Source organism: Acipenser ruthenus, chromosome 3, assembly GCF_902713425.1.
Source record: "Acipenser ruthenus chromosome 3, fAciRut3.2 maternal haplotype, whole genome shotgun sequence".
Taxonomy (NCBI): Eukaryota; Metazoa; Chordata; class Actinopteri; order Acipenseriformes; family Acipenseridae; genus Acipenser; species Acipenser ruthenus.
In genome coordinates, this window is record NC_081191.1 from 55,375,548 (window position 1) to 55,393,743 (window position 18,196).

Sequence of the window (18,196 nt, forward strand, 5' to 3'; positions counted from 1 at the left end):
GAGTCAGTGCTGCAAGGGAGAGGTCCACATAGGCTTGGCGGGCCGTGGTCTCCTTGATAGAGCTGGGCTTGGCGGTCCGAGGAGAGCCGTTAAGGAGCGTGTGTGGGCCTTCTTGTAGCTTAAGTGTCCCTGTCTTCAGGTCGAGCTGTCCCGCCGTAAAACTCAGGAAATCCATCCCAAAGATGTAGGGGTCCTGGACCGTGGCAACCCACACTGGATGGTGAATGGTGCAACCCGTGCCCTTGATTGCCATCGTAGCCTTGCTGTGCATCGGTGCCAGTTCGTCGATCACCGTCCTTAGCTGTACGGTGGTTGCCTCCAGGCGGACCCTCTCCAGCACGACATCCGGGCGAACCTGGGTCACAGTGGACCCAGTGTCGATAAATGCAGTGCAGGGGACCTCCTCTATCTTGACTGGCACATGACAGAAGTCTCTGGTCCACGTGCGTCACTGGCTGCTGGTCTGGAGAGCGGAGCCCCACCCTCCTGGACACAGGGCTGGGTCTTCTCTGGGGGTATGGGGTAGTATTGCTGAGGGATGGAGCAAGGGGCCCACGCTGTCCCGTCTATGCAGGCCTGTGACAAAGTGACACAAAGACAAACAAACAAAACACTCACGATACTGAAACAGTGGTTACAGGGTCTCTCACAGTCGGTTCATAAACATAAACTAAAACTAAGGAACAGATTGCTATTCTCCGCCCCCTTTTATGTTGTCACACATGACCCCTTGGTAAACGAGTGCAACCGCCTCTCCAATCTGCGGCTATGTCGTTTCCCTTCTGGGTCAATGCGTTCTTGCAACAGAGTCTTGCCTTCATCCAGACTGGCTGACTTCCTGACCCTGGGAAAGAACTGTCAGACCAGCCCGTCCAAAGAACTCTGTTCTCGCTTAGCGCCCTCACAGGTCGGGAGGGAGATTTACAACCAATTATCATTGTATTTCTGTCACAAGGCCCCATCTCGTTTCCCAGCAGCTGCAGCGAGTATTGTTGAGATTCGACCTGTTCTGCCTGGGACACAGCCTGCTCCAGACAGGCAGGGGCGGCCATCCTGACCTGCTGGCACAGGGCTGAAGGGGTTTAACCGTGTATGAAGGCTTCCGTGGCAAGGTGCTGATGCACAGCGGGTGGTTGGTCCGGGTACCCTCTGCGGGCCAGGTACAGCACGTCTGTGGCAAGGACGCCTAGTCTCTCTTCTGGTCTTCGTGTCCTAACAGCCAGCTGCTGTCTAAACCCTACAGCGGGTTCACTTCTACCGAACCAATGGTCCAGGGCTGTGAGCAAGGCTTCATAGTCCTCTGTCTCTGTCGTGCTGAGATCCAATAGCGCCTGCAAGGCTTCCCCTTCTAATGCAGCCACCAGCTGCCCTGCAGTCTTGCTGGGACTCCAGTGGTTAATCAGAGCAGTCATTTTAGATTTTATTAAATAGGCTTCCCAGTTAGTAGTTCCATTGTAATGACCTGTTTTGACTGTGCTGTGGTAAGGCCTTACTTCAGCGGCATTAGCCCCCCTCATTCTGGCATTTTCACTCAGGTCAGTAATCTGGGTTGGTGACTCAATCTGGTTTGGCACACTAATTGGGGCTGGAATTGCAATCTGGGTTGGCACTGCGATTGGGGCTGTCACATCTATCTGGGTCGACTCAGCATCAGCACTTCCATCCCTGTCCCTGCTGTGCACGACACAGTGCTCATTACGGAGCCTATCTAAACTGCCTCCTCCGACCTCCATGGCCAATGCAGACATAAGCAATGCATAATTGTGGCTTATTCCTGTTATGTCAGATGGCAGGTTTTCAAGCACCTCGTCAGTTATGCAGTCAAATAGATGTGATGCCGTCACTTAATCCCTGGTTGTTTGCCATAGCTTCAAACCATAATATAAAGTATTTCCAGCTTACCTTCCCATCATATTTCAAGGTTGGAGTGTAGCCTTGCTCTCTATTTACATTCCGGTTCACCTCTGGCCCATCCTCTGGCTCTGCAAACTCCTCCTTCTTGTCACACATGCTTTTTACGTTCCTCCTCCACCATTCACACATGCGCACACACGCAGTCCTCTGCAGCCGTACAATCTAACTAACCCCAACCACTCCCTGCTGCAACACACTCGTATGCATACCAGCTTAACATAAGACCCACAGCAGGGGGTCTTCTGAGACTCCCTGTTATTATTTGTTTATTTAGCACACGCCTGTATCCAAGGCGACTTACAGAGACTAGGGTGTGTGAACTATGCATCAGCTGCAGAGTCACTTACAACTACGTCTCACCTGGAAGACGGAGCACGAGGAGGTTAAGTGACTTGCTCAGGGCCACACAATGAGTCAGTGGCTGAGGTGGGATTTGAACCGGGGACCTCCTGGTTTTAAGCCCTTTTCTTTAACCACTGGACCAGTTGTAAAATTAAAACTGGTTAATAGACTAGCAAGCACTGGCAAATAAATAAATAAATAAATAAATAATGTATACGGTGCAGAACTAATTTATTTTAACATATTGTTTAGGGACGTTGCGATACCTGCACGGTGGGTGTCTTAATAGTATTATCTACACGTATTGACAATAACAATCCAAAGCAAGTTTGCACCATTGTTACAGACTTTCTAACATTTCTGGCATAAACAATGTTGGTTGTTACTAAATTAACCCCTTGTAAAAAAAAAAACAAAAAAAACTGCTTAACCTAAAAAAGAACAGTCCTACAGGTACCACAGTAGCAGGCGCAGTTCATAATATATACACAGCATCTGAGTTTCTGATCACATCATAAATTCCGGATTTCCTAAATCTATTGATGGAAATGTCCGGTCTGCTTTTTTTTTTTTTTTTTTTTTTTTAAGCAAATTTACTTCATCACTCACTGCCATTCTCATATTCACTTCGACATCCGACGCATTCTTTCCTTGTCCAGCGCTGCTTTAACCGGTGCTACATACATACCAGTCTGTCAGAGGGCGGGATCGCACACTTTATGCCACACTCTGATTGGTAGAAGTATATTGGCGATCCAAAATAAAACTCCACTCCAAAATGTCCCGTTATACGGTATGTCAAAGATAATATTAAAAGGAAGGTTGGTGTTTCTTATGCGTTCCACTTAAAACCGGACATTAGGGCGTCCAGGTTTGTTAATTCGTTAACACTAATAATAATAATAATAATAATAATAATAATAATAATAATAATAATAATAATAATAATAATAATAATAATTAATTAATTTAATTAATTAAAGTTAATGGAATAATTTTACCTAGTTGGCTTATAATTCTACTAAAATAATATACAGTCTTATTTAGCTTTTTCGTGGTATAACTCCTATTATTATTGTTATTATTATTGTTATTATTATTAACCACTCTCGCACAACAGGTTTTTTTTATTTTTTTTATCTGTTGCCCATGCCTAGACAATTTGTTCCCCAAACAGGCGGATCAGTGAATGCGGTATCGATTGTCTCTGTCTGTATACTGTGTGCACTGAGTCATTCCTAGGGAAGAGAAGTGTGTTTGTTAGTTTGACTAGAGTCTCCGATCCAATCAGATTTGCGGATTATGTACTAAAAACAAACAAAAGATCCTTCAGTCTCAGCTAGGTTTTCTTTGTATCTTTTAGATTATTAGTATTCTATTAATTGTTGTTATTTTTGTCTGCATCTTTTATTACATATAATTTATTGTTATTGTAGTCATTAGTATTTTAATTAACAAAAACAGTCCGCTCGCCATGTCTGGGCAGGCTTCGGGCTGTGGATCCCTGATGTCGGTTGTGGTTCACGGGGACTCGGCACTAAACGAACAGGAAAAAGAGCTCAACCAGCGGCTTAGACGGCTGTACCCGGCGATAAACGAACAGGAAACTCCGCTGCCCCGATCCTGGAGCCCCAAGGACAAGTTTAGCTACATCGGTCTCTCCCAGAACAACCTTCGAGTGCATTATAAAGGTACACCGATTACTCTGTTGTGTTTTAAATTAAAGAAGTAGTTTAAAAAAAATAAAATAAAAATACCAGATTAATAAATGTGTCGCGATACTATAAAATGGTGGTAAACAACAAGCCGGACTAGAAATACTGGCTCAAAAACAACCCGCGGGAGCTTATTTTGCAGTATTGGAACAAAAATGCTCAGACAAAAATAATTAACATAATTGTTTTTAATCTTATTTCTCTCTTAACTTTGGTTTTGTATCCGCAATATGTTCAGAGTAAGGCATTGCATATTTTTTGTATAATTGTTTTGTTACCTGTATTGTGCTCAGTTATTTTGCTATGTGCCACAAAATGTGAATGCTCAATCATGTTACTTTGACTTATGACAATTCTTGGTGCAAGACGTAGGCTAATATTGCACAACATAGATTTTCAGGCTTAGTTACAAAACAACATTGACAGTGAAACAGATTATAAGTGATGTTAAAAATAACACGCGTTGCATTGTCGCAAAGTGTAGATCTGCCTTACTGCTGCGTAGTAAAACGTTTTAAATATGCAAATATGACTAGAAAATACATTAATTTAAGGTATGCAAAATATTATTTTGGCTCCAAGCTTTCTCAGATCTTTGCACAACATGATTTCGTTTGTAAAGCAGGCACTTACACAGGTCTGTGTAATTTTATTTATTATTATTATTATTATTATTATTATTATTATTATTATTATTATTATTATTATTAATAATATTAATAATGTGTATTTTGAGGCGCATATAAAGGTATAATGTCAATGCCATAAACAAATGAGTCTTGTACATTTTGATAAGCAGAATTACTGTAACAGGGGAGGCACAATTGTTTGTCAGGTTGTTTTTTTTTTTTTTATCTGCAGTATTGGCCTAAATTGTACTACTAGTACTCTAATTAAAAGAGCCTACATTTAACTAAAGTAATATGAAGTGTTTATATAAAGCACAGGTTACACATCTCTAAACACAGCAAGATGTAGCCTACTGTTGGTTTATTCTGCCAAAGTGAACAGAAGACAGATGATCGTTTTATGACTCATATTAGGCCTTAAAATAACAGGAAGAGAGAATTAATGCACAGCCCTCTGAAATGACTGATGGACACACTGTTATGCAGACCAGCTCAGGCACATAAGCAGTTACATGGCTTGTCGGTTGTCAACACCAATGGAGAAAACAGTTGTAAGTAATTGTCTTGAGAACCAGTTGCTTTCAGGCCTAGATGCCAGAACCTATTTTCAGGATCTAGCAGTTGTTTTTCAGATGAGCACTGAAAACAAAACAAAAACTTAAGGAGCCCCTTTCAAGGTATAGAATGTATAGGTCTATTGTAGCAGGTTTCTCACAGGATGAATTGCCACATTCACAATGACAGAAATAAACTTGCTGATAGTTCACTATTAAAAACATAGGCCTCTTGTAATCTACTAAAAGCTCAAGTCTGACTAATTGTGCAATAATACTGGCATTAAAAACTGCTTTTTTCTTGGAATTGGAATTGTGCAGCAACTTATTGACTTAAGACTTGATACAACTTCTTGACTTAAGTTCATGATACATTTTTTGTGATAAGGTCTGTTTTTGACATTCTTACCATAAGTTATTGAGAGAATCTAAATCTGAGGATATATTGAAAACCTTCTGTCCATTTGCATGTGCATACAATTTTGCCATGGGGGTGATTTTATGTTGCATGCATGGTGCATAATTTGAATTGATAACTCAACAATGAGACTCAGACACAAAACAAGCTGCAGTTTAAGCGCTGTTGTACACTTTTAATAGACCAAAACAGACACAAATAAACAGAGGCACGGTGGCCCAAATAAAAGGTTTAAACAAAACAGTACAGTAAACACTGTTGTCAGGCTGGGCATTCACCTTCACTGACCAAGTTTCCAAAATACACTGCTCACACGCAGCTACCTACTCACCCTAACTAAGAATTTCTCCTTCCTTGTATACATGTTGCCACACCCCAATTGGCATCAGTTACCTAACTAGGGAATGGCCAAACCTGTGATTGCTGGCAGGGACAGATTTAACCCCATTCCCTGCCAATCTTACATTCCAACACACAAACACTATTTACAGCAGCAGGACTTGACCTGCCATATACCTGGGCCTTCTGTGAGGAGGTGCCCTTTTAACCCCCTTGGTGACCCCTGGGCTTCTGTGAGGAGGTGCCAGTTTAACCCCCTTGTTGACCCCTGGACTTCTGTGAGGAGGTGCCCGTTTAACCCCCTTGTTGACCCCTGGGCTTCTGTGAGGAGGTGCCCATTTAACCCCCTTGGTGACCCCTGGGCTTCTGTGAGGAGGTGCCTGTTTAACCCCCTTGGTGACCCCTGGGCTTCTGTGAGGAGGTGCCCGTTTAACCCCCTTGGTGATCCCTGGGCTTCTGTGAGGATGTGCCCGTTTAACCCCCTTGTTGACCCCTGGGCTTCTGTGAGGAGGTGCCCATTTAACCCCCTTGGTGACCCCTGGGCTTCTGTGAGGAGGTGCCCATTTAACCCCCTTGGTGACCCCTGGGCTTCTGTGAGGAGGTGCCTGTTTAACCCCCTTGTTGACCCCTGGACTTCTGTGAGGAGGTGCCCGTTTAACCCCCTTGTTGACCCCTGGGCTTCTGTGAGGAGGTGCCCATTTAACCCCCTTGGTGACCCCTGGGCTTCTGTGAGGAGGTGCCTGTTTAACCCCCTTGGTGACCCCTGGGCTTCTGTGAGGAGGTGCCCGTTTAACCCCCTTGGTGATCCCTGGGCTTCTGTGAGGATGTGCCCGTTTAACCCCCTTGTTGACCCCTGGGCTTCTGTGAGGAGGTGCCCATTTAACCCCCTTGGTGACCCCTGGGCTTCTGTGAGGAGGTGCCTGTTTAACCCCCTTGGTGACCCCTGGGCTTCTGTGAGGAGGTGCCCGTTTAACCCCCTTGGTGACCCCTGGGCTTTTGGGAGGAGGTGCCTGTTTAACTCCCTTTCCACACCCTAAGCCCAAGTGACTTTTCCCCACTCGGGGCTTTTCTATAGAGGGCTGTTCCGCCGCTGGCACCTGCATTGGGCCCTCCGGTGGTGGTGATGCTGGCAGCAGCGCAGGGCACTCTGGCAGTGGCGATGCTGGCCGCGGCCCGGGGCACTCCAGGCGCTCTGGTGGTGGCTGATGCGTGAGGCACTCCTGCCCTGTGGAAGTGTGACAGGCTAGCACATTTTTAATAGACAAAGCACACATAAACAGAGGCACAGTGACCAAAATAGTCAGGCTGGGCATTCTAGTGTTCCACGGCATATCGATACTTACGCATGGCTCTACATTTAGATTTTTTACTACTGGCCCCTTGGGCCACTGAGGTACTGTTTTTACTGGCCCGGATACAATTTATTATTATTATTTTTTTAATTTAGTAGTCGCCAGTTAGGTTTTTTTTGGTTGTTTTCTCCCCAATTTAGTAGTGTCCAATTATTTTGTTTAGTTTAGCTCACCGCTACCACTCCTGTGCTGACTCTGGAGGGGCGAAGACGAACACACACTGTCCTCTGAAGCGTGTGCCATCAACCGACCGCTTTTTTACACACTGCAGACTCACCATGCAGCCACCCAGAGCTACAGCGTCGGAGGACAACACAGCCCTGGGCAGCTTACAGGCAAGCCTGCAGGCGCCCGGCCAGACTACAGGGGTCGCTTGTGCACGGTGAGCCGAGGACACCCTGGCCGACCTAACCCTCCCTCCCCCCGGGCGGTGCTCGGCCAATTGTGCGCCGCCCCCTCGGAGCTCCCATCCTCGGTCGGCAAAGAAATAGCCTGGACTCGAACCGGCGACGTCCAGATTATAGGAGCCTGGATACAATTTTAATTGGTCCAACAAGAAGTACAAAACTGTATCACCCTGCTCAGCAAGTTAATAGCAGAGTAATGTATTAGGTTGTGTGTTGGCGCCATTCAAAAATAAAATAAACAATTTTATGGATTACTTGTTTAACCATTACAATTGTGTATACCATATGTTTACATGGTAATAGGTGATCTAGTTTTTAAATCTGGCTTTTTGTACATTTAACATGTTTTGACTAGATGACAATATAAAAATAAAATAATGAGTTATCTTCAGAGTTGCTGTTGCGTCAGTAAAATCAAGAAGAAAAAAAAAAAAACCTTCCCGTTTTTCACTGTGGAAATCTGGTGATCCTAAACTACGACAGAAACAATTACTGTGTTTATTTAAAAAAAATGTTTTACAGTGTACATGAATAAATCAGGCTAGCCTAGTTTAGCATTACTTGTTTTACTTTCTAAAAGATTTGAACAGTATAGATTCATGGCGGTGTTATGTTGTATGTGACTTTTTAACGACATAAGAAATGTTACAAACAAAAGGAGGTCCATTTGGCCCATCTTGCTCATTTGGTTGTTTATTGATCCAAGCAAGAACCTCATTAAGCCATTTCTTGAAGTAAACCTGTAGATCAGCTTCCATAAGTGTTTCATTTTTTCATTCCTTGCTCACATTTGTTTGGCACTTCTAAGATACCCCAGTATGTAAAACACCTGGCCTAGTTATAAAAAGTCTGCTTCAAGTATTTCTGTGTTATTTTGTTATCTTTAAGAATTAAGAGATTCCTTGTAATTGGGGTATTTGAAGCTGGCTGAAACACCAGAGTTCTCATTTTATATGTAAGAAATAAAGATAGTATCGAATGTCATGATACTGTGCATGGTATCGTATCGATACTCCCTAAATGAGTATCGCAGAACACTAGGGCATTAACCTTCACTGACTATGTTCCTGAAATACACAGCACACACACAGTCCCTCCGCCAGACAAAGAATGCCTCCTTCCTTGTATACATGTGGCCATTCCCCAATTAGCACCAATTACCTAAATGGGGGAATGGCCACACCTGTGATTACTGGCAGGGACAGATCTAACCCCATCCCTTACAGCCCCCCCCCCCCCCCCCCACACACACACACTATTTAGCAGGGCTTCTGCATTGCTGCACCATGTTTGGACTTGCCTTCTGTACATTTTTGTTAATTCTGAGATCTGCTTAGTGATCTAACAAATTTGTTTCTGTTTTGGGACGGATCAATTTGTAACCCTCTGCAGTGGAGAATTTATACTAGTTTATTATGGCTGCATTCACACTGTGTCCATTTCAAACGGACTCAGTCTGGTTCTTTTCGTTTGAAACAATGTAACAATGTGCTTGCTGTTCACATGTATCTGCGAGCAAAGGGGTCGAGTTCGTTTGGATGCGAGCTGAAGTTTTTTTTTTTCTTTGGTCCTTTTCCATTTTTTTTCAGGACCGAGTTTGTTTGTGTTCCAGTGCAGTTTGCAAGTGCACTCGGTTTGTTTATATGGTCTGCGAACTGGATGCTTCCAATGTCCTGCAAGGTATCTTGAGAGAAGGCAGCTATTGAAGTATTGCTGTGATATTTATTTTTTTTAGATTTCTACATATTGCTGTGGACAGAGGCGGATTAAGACTTCTTGGGGGCCCTGGGGCACAAAGAACATTGCCCCCCCCCTCCCCCCCCATTAAAACAGCAGTAAAATGCATGAATAGGCCCGTAGAACGTTTACCTGTTGCATTAATATAAAGCAAATCATATCACAGTATAGTACGCTTAAATAAAACCGCTTGATTTTGTCACATACAAAAAACTAAGTAAAATGCCTATATCTGCATTCGGAAAAACATGAACGTTAGCCCACTGCCCTATACATAAAACACTACACCGGCCTGCTGACCAAAATTTAAATAACAGTCATTGCGCTTAAAAAAAAATACACTGGAACCGCTGCAGAATAAAGTTGTTAAAAAGGAAAACAAAAGTGATAAAGTAAGATACATGTATATAACACGATATAATACATGACTTGTGAAATGATAAAAAAATATATACAAAATGTGTAGTTAATTGAAAAATCAACTATAGTTACGTACATTTCAGTTTTACAGGAAGTGTTTTGTGTGTAAACTAGTGAATTAATACAATGTTCTTTAAATAGTGGGATAGCAGCGCTTCTGCCTCAGATATTTAATAAATCCCATCCGTTTATATTCACACTGAACAGTTACATCCATGACTCCGTGCACTCAAGTCAAATATCCTTTAAAAACTAAAGAAACATAGCAAGTAACTGTATTGTTTAGCGAGTTAAGTCTATCAAGGTGGTGTTTTGCAAGCCGTGACTTTCACTCATAAAACTTTTGGGGCACCAGCGCACCAAAGGTTATGCACATATTACTTAGGCACTGTAAAAACCACCTACCTGGTTCATTGCTTGTTTAAATGTACAGACTCAGGGCTTTCCAAATATGTATTCAGTGTGTGTATGCAGTACTCCTAGCCGGAACTACGACTGCCTGAAGTTAAGCCTCTCATCATGTGACAGAGTTCACAGCTTAGGTTTGGTTTTGAGTCAATTGCTCCATCATTGAAGCAGCTAGACTGAAAGGGGCGGTATCGTTGGAAAGCTTAGAAGGTCACCCCCCCCCCCCCCCCATCCCCCCCCATCCCCCCCCATGATCATTGCTGTAACAGGGCGAGGTGCCCTGTACATTGATTTGTTTATCTATTTTTAGAACAGGGTTTCCCCCTCCGTCCCTGTGTCATTTTGTATTTGTTTATTATGATTTATTATATTTATACGAAGGCGAAGCGCTGTGTGTTCTGTTATTATTTCTGTGTTTAGTTATGTATTTTAAATGACTTCGAAGCGCCGCTGGTTTTGTTATTGTTTTAATTTAAAATGTGTTCTGGCAGAGGCGAGAGTGGGTACTCGTCCTCTGCCAGGAATAATTAGGTTCACATATTGAGGTTCAGTGGTGCAGTGTGTTTTTTTGTTTTGTTTTTTTTTTAGCCATCTATATATATATATATATATAGCAGTGACCAAACATGATTTTTTTGGAAAAGTTTTTTTTTTTTTTTTTTTTTTTTTTTAAAACATTTTCTCATCTCTACCACATATAGTATGCCTGATCCTGTTGCAACTTACATAATATGAAAGGAGATGTTGTGGCCTTTCATCTGATCTGTTACATGCATGCAGTACAAACTATCCAGTAGTTAAACACACATAAATGAAAACAGTGAAAAACAGGTGGAAATAGAGTGTAAACAGTTAAAAAAAGAAATGGAGAGCTGGTTAAAAAGAAAAGCAGCTTTTTCTTCTGCTGCATGCAAAAACTTCACGTCGGGCAATGGCAAAAGCGATGGAGGAGAGCGATGCCTCACAGGGATGAACAGCTGTTAGGTCTCCTGAAAGCAGCTATTTTAAAGCAACACAAGTGTGAATGATGATGCAGTAAAATACAGTTTTTTATATGCAAAAGTGCTTTTTTTTTTTTTTTTTTTTTTGCCATTCCCCCCTAAAATTTTGGAGTGGCCCCCCCATTGGCTGCAGCATAGGGGGGAAATCCCCCCAGCACTCAGAAATGAAATTCAAGCCCTGGAATTACTGTTCATCTCCTGAAGCGATGATTCATTCTGCCTAGTAGCATCTGTAGAGGCTGAGATTATAAGAAAGTCCCTTCTTGTTTCAAATCTATTAAATCCAAACTGTAACTGTAACAAACTGCAATTGACACCCTTCAGCCCTAACAAGCCCATCTCTCTATATACATATTGCTTAAGAATCTTGCTGTAGCAGTGTCTATTATGTTCCTAACATCCAACATGCTCTTTTATAGTGTTTCTAAGGTTTCCAGAGCATAACTCATTGAACAATAGCTTGAACATAGCTTTCCCTGTCCAACCTGATTTTGTATCAATAGAAATCATGAGGCACATCTCTCTGGGTGTATATATATATATATATATATATATATATATATATATATATATATATATATATATATATATATATATATATATATATAAATAGTTCATTTGAGGGACATGTTCCACAATACCCAGGGGCAATTAAAGGGTGCTGATTTCTGAACCTTCTTATTTATTGCGTGCCCTAAACTGTTGATGTTTATTCCCAATTTGTGGTCTTAAGCAACATTCTATTGTCATTTGCATTCTATTTAACTGTAACAAGCCCGATACATTAGCTTATGTCATGTGACTGTTGCCTGAAAATATCATTTGTCAATTTAAAGTTCATGTATTTGCTGGTATTCTGACACAAGTTAAATCTACTTTAGACGGTATTTTATAGACTGTACTGAACATTGACAGAAAACCACTTGCTGGTGTATCTGTCTTCCACAAAAAAGTGTTTGTGCCCGGAAAGCTCTCTTGATCCAAAAAAGAGCACTGGTGCAGATTGTACTCTACAATAGAACTGCAGTGTTTTCTGAGAGCCTGACGTTTAAATGAATCTTCTGTCATCTGCTTTGCAGATATTAAAGATGCTATTTAGCAGTTTGTAGGACATCCATTCAACTTTAAGGTCAAACTGTCAGATGCTTCCCTGGAAAGTACAGCTACAGTAGTATTTTTCAGACTAAACTGAAACCATGTGTATAATACAGCATTTTAAAGTTAGGTTACTGGTAATTAAGAAACTCCCTAACATTTGTTTCTAGGTGTCATAAAGAAGGAGAAAACTGTGCCTAATTCTCACAAAGAATGATGTAAAAAATGTACTATAAATCGTGTCCATATTTCAAAAGCATGTACTGCTGTGGCCAAAAGTTTTGCATCACCCTGAATTTTTAGGATTGAGACTAATTTATACCGAACATCAAAATTAACTTATCACTATTATAACACATTTATTTCCAAAAATGATAAATGATGGACATTGAAGAAATGTTTTTGGTTTCTTTTTAATCACTCGATCATTCATCCTTGACCATGACACACTTGAGTGACTATGACTGAAGCATATACACTTAATCACCTAATTAGTGAGACAGTTGATTGGACACTGGATATGGAGTGATTTCAGCTGTTGAATTGCAAGCTTGAATAAAAGCAATAAAGAAAATCACAGAAAAAACCCAATATGCCACGTCTGTCAAGAGAGCAGTGCCTTTGTGCAATCGACATGTTGGAGGCTGGACTAGGGCACAGCATACTGTGGCTCGCCGTCTTGTGTTCTCACAGCCAGCAATTTCAAACCTGACGAGACGGTGTAACCAGACACACTCTGTCAATGACAGGCCACGAACTGGGAGACCAATACTCACAACACCTGCCCAAGATTGACAGATACTTTTGCAGCATCTTCGTGATGTCAGTTGTTAATCAGCACAATAAAAAGTCACTGCACCTGCTCTAAAACAGAGTTTGTCATTTTTTCGATCACATCTAGTGAATTTTATCCAAATGTCAGTATATATTATAATGACCATTATTTACATTTTACATCATGTAAATGCTCATGTAATCAAAGAAACTTCAAATTGATATCGCAAAAGTGTACCGGAAGCCACAATAATATAGCATTCCATGGTATATCGATACCTACGTTGGGCTATATCATGATTAGGGATACGATTTTGTCACGTGATTTTTAGTACATTTCATTGGCGAGTTGCGGGGAAAAAAAAAGAATACACGGAAAGGCCACCAAATAATGTAGCTACATCAACATACACAAGAGCTTTTAAATAGTACACAAAAAACAATAATATAAAGACTATTGCTTTTGACTGCAGGCAAGTTTAAATGTTACTTTAGAGTACAAAACTTAGTTAAAGGTCCTTTCACACCAATGTAGTAATCTCTCTCTTTTTTTTTTTAAGAATATTGTATGATGCAGGGTTTCACACCACGTAGCGAAAGACAGTGTTTGAAATAAACTGTGTTCCTATTACTCTGTGGCATCCAGCGCACAGAGTAAAATTGTTTTTATTACAGTGTTCAAAATTAAACGGTATATACTGTATTTTTTTTAATAATAAGAAAGAGACTTAAATTGATTGTTTGAGTAGCCTACAGAGCACTACCCCTTTAAAAATAAAAATAATAATAAAAAAAAAACAACTGAGAGTTGAAAGGTCAAATCACACCGGCAGCACTGTGTCCAAGAAACGGGGCATCACAATGATCAGAAACAGATACACCTCTAAAGTATTTTGTTTAGCAATGTTTAGTTTTAGAGAGAGTATTTATTTTCAACAGACTACTTGGGTACACTAGCTACATTGTATGAGAAAGTTTCAAGAAAGCGCTGTATGTATGTGAAGGTCACAACTGAGAGTTTACAGTAACTTACGATCTGTTCATTTACATGCTTGTTCAGCTACAAAATACAAATCTCATTTTCTGACCTACATAACTACATGTAAATGCTGCGTACACACACAACCAAACAATTTACAGATACTCAAATAGTTGTCATGTTTTCAGTGCATGACATACTGCATTTTAAAGGAAATAAAGGCAGTGCCTAACCAAATGTGTTTTTACGTCCATTTACAATATTTCACTGACTTTTGTTCAAATTCACTATTTCCGTGACAATCGTATCCTTAATCATGATACAGTAATCCATCACGTATCCGACTGCGGTGGGACCGGAATAAGGGCGGATATGTAAAAAGACGGTAAATAAATCCTGTTTTAAGTACCATTATACACAGCTGTACCAATTACTTTATTCACACAATTATTGTTTTGAGTTTCAGCTTTTATTAGGGAGCTCCCCTAAATCCATTGTCATTTTTCTCTGGAGCGGACGCTCTCCTCGATGTAAACAAACCACTCTTGCTCAGCGCCCATCTGTGTAGCCATGGCAGTGCAATTGCCTGAAGCTGTGCTCAGGCTCCCCTGGGACGCCCCCTAGCCAATCAGGACCCCCCGATCGACTCAGCACCGGGCGAGCCTTCCTGCTCAATTGGTTGCCTAGCAACGCGTCTGCTGTTACGCGTCCCAGCTGCTTTCAGAAAGGCAAACATCTGCAAGAACCTCCCTGTCACAGTGTTGTATAGACTTACATTAGTGTTGTGTGATTTACACACTAGCAAAATGCATACGGTTACAATTGTTTTGCATTCACTGAAGAGCTTGATCTTGTGAAATGACTGTTTCACTCGGTTATTACATGAAATGCATAAAAGTTTCATTGCATTTCATGAAATGAGTGGCGTTAAGTGCATTCTGTTACACTATTTGTCTGATTTTAAAGGTTAATTAAAAGAATGAGGAGTGTCATTTTTGTGTTAGCATTGATAACATGAATTTTTCAAATGTCAGGTTTTCAGAATGTTTACTTGTGGTTTATAATAAAAGATGACTATAATAAGAGACTATAATTAGGGGTTCACATAACTTTTATCATTCGGTTCTCACATGAGTACCAGCAGAAATGGTTTGGTACTCACCAAAATGATCATTCAAGTCGCTGTCTAGCTCCATCTTCTCCTCCAACAGTTCAAACAATTGGAATGTCAAGGATCAGGGGTGTAAATTTGGAGCTAGATTTTAGTACCAGGGTACCTTATATAGCGCGAGCGACATTAAATTCTGGCGCCAGTAGACATGTTTAATTTATTGTTATTATATGTATTTGTTTTTTATTCGTTAGCAAAAGTAGATGATAGTTTATTATTGGATCTGGACTACTGAAATGACCCACCAAGTGTTGACATCTGAAAACCCACGCTCACAAGCAGCACTGCATAATGGCAGAGACAACAAACAATAGTTTCTGAAATGTTTTATTTATGTATATCATTAATTGCTCTTAAAACCAATGAACAGCACAGGAACTTACTTTGAGGCACTGCAGTAAACTTCAGCAAAAGAACGTCATAATAATCCAAATATTTTCGCACAGTAGTTACAGCTCAGACTTAAATTAACTTGATCTGGTGAGACAACCTCTCTTGAAAGCTTTTTATTCCCGATACAAAGCATTTTTGTGATTTACATTTTTTTTTTTTTTTAATTTTAGGAAATAGATTTCATAGATAGTACAATGTTTAAATTTGGGATTGGGAAGATGTGAGAACAACTTTAACACCATACTGGATACAACTAAATGCAGCAAACGTGTTTGAGTTAATACCAAATGACCAGGGATTAGGCATTTCACGTAATGCCTAACTATAGTCTAACTTCACTATAACAATCCCTTCTTATAACGAACCCCCTTTAACGATCCAAGCAGTAAGAACCATTTCAATGGAAATTAGTCCAATTAGAACACTCACTTTTACAAAGTCTACCCGGATCACTTGGTAGTGACTGAACTTTCTCCAGTATGAATGTTTTATTCTCTCAGTGAAAACAAAGACCTTGGTAGGCTAATTCGAAGATAAGGCTGATTCATAGATAACCTATTGTAGTGTGAATCATGTGTGACGTATGCAACTGTTGCCATCTTCACACAAACTGCAACCATGGCAACAGGCGTGAGGCGGTAACAAGATTGAAACAGCATGCATTGAGAAAAGCCCCAAAAATATGAAGCAATCTACGCTGGATATGTTTTTCAAGAGAAAGGGCACGTAATTACTGTATTCAGCATGTAAGTGTACTTTTTTATTTTTTTCATTTGTTTACTGTTTTCTTTTAAATATACAGTTTAAATCTTGATCAATGTGAAGTTGTCTTGAAAGAACTGCTGTAGACTGTATAAAGTAGGGATGCACAGAATCCAGGATTCGGTTTCAGATTCGCCCAGAATACCTACTTTTTGAGCAGGGTTTGGATTTGGAATACTTAGGATTCGGTGAACCAAATCCTATATATCTGCCCAGACGCACATCCATTTTAATACATTCCTCCAATGTGTGCAGTTCTTTAAATAAGACACGAATCTGGTATTGAACGTAACTGTTGTATTTAACACGTTTAATGAACTCTGTCGCAGCTCTCGACTCCCTAAATTAGTGGAGGCGCACGCACTAAACACGTCACGCAGCTGCTGAAGGCAACAGCACATTGACATCACACTTTTCATGGAGTAAAGTAATGCAGTAAACCTATAATATATAGTAACGGCAACCTGTTGTAGACTTTTGTGCTTTGTTGCTTTGTCTGTCAAACATGTTCTAGAGATCATACTGAGATTTAAAAAATAAATAAATAAAAAATCGGTGCACAGAAATATATATTTGTTGTAACTTTACAACTGTCAGATGTGCAAGACGTTGTGGAACAATATGCTTTAGTAAATAACATATTACGTTATTGCAGTGTGCCAATACCATTTGGGAACTGCTGTGTTTTATTAAAATATTTTTTTAAAGTATTTCATAGCCTATTTGATATGTGTTACACACACGGTGCATTTAAATCAACGTGGGTTTTATTTCGCAGGAAGATTCAGGTCACTTATCACAGTATTTTTTCCTCATAGCTCTCAGACAGGGTTGTCAACAGGCTCCAGAATCTCAGGACATTTTAAGGCAGGTCAGGTTTTTCAACTCGCCTCTCTAAACTGCAGTGTATTCGACCTGTAAAGTGAGTGTGAATTGCTTCAGCAGTTTAGTAAATGTATTTAATTGTTTAATTATGGTGGCGATTCTATCCGGAGAGCCTCGTAACAACGATTAATCGTATTGCTTGAATTTTTTTATACAGTAAAACAATATCCATCAAAATGGTGCAACACCATTATTATAGATAACTTTGCACTCACCTGCACTCTTTGTAAATTGTGTATGTTTCAAACTGAAATCTTATTCAGGGATATATTCAGTTTGGGCGTTTTCATCATTATTCAGATACAGCAAATTGCCAAACCCTATTATAGTGAACACCCTGATATAACAAACATTTCTCTAGGTCCCAGGGGGATTCGGTATAATGAAGTTAGACTACTATTTTCAGGCATTTCGTGAAAGTCTTAGGCATTTTGTGAAATTCCTGATTTCACAGTATGTCTGTCTATCTCTCTATCTATCATGGTTAAAGCAAGGTGGAATAGGGATTCTATGAACACCTTCAGAGTTTAAATCGTATCCCCTCTGTTACATTTCTGGCTCGACCAGGACAGTTACTCTGAGGAGTAGGCCTCTGTTAGCCTCTGCAGAGATACCAGTGCTGGTTGCTGTGGTTAATACGTGTCTCCTATTTACTGTAGTCGGAGAACCGCTGTAATCCTTCAGATATGATGGAAGAGACATTGACAAGGTGGATATTCTACTTCTGCATCACTTTCCACAATCTAGTGGTATTTTCAAGAATAGATGACTTGAAACCCAAATTTCCACTCGAACATAGAATGTCCTCCATTTATTAGACACAAATTTATATTTCAACATATGTACAAACTTTTTTTTTAAAGTTATGGCATTAGAAGGTTTACTTTATTCCAGTGTGCAT

General features: G+C 40.5%; 1 protein-coding gene across 1 annotated transcript in view; it reads left to right on the forward strand.

Moving 5' to 3' along the window:
- Nucleotides 1–3,440: 3,440 nt before the first annotated feature.
- The window catches only part of LOC117435403 (ran-binding protein 9-like), a 64,508-nt gene continuing 49,752 nt past the window's right edge, over nt 3,441–18,196 (forward strand). The window contains exon 1 of the mRNA XM_034058522.3: nt 3,441–3,947. Coding sequence (XP_033914413.1) covers nt 3,731–3,947 — 217 coding nt within the window. The 5' untranslated portion in view covers nt 3,441–3,730. The remainder of the gene's footprint in view (nt 3,948–18,196) is intronic.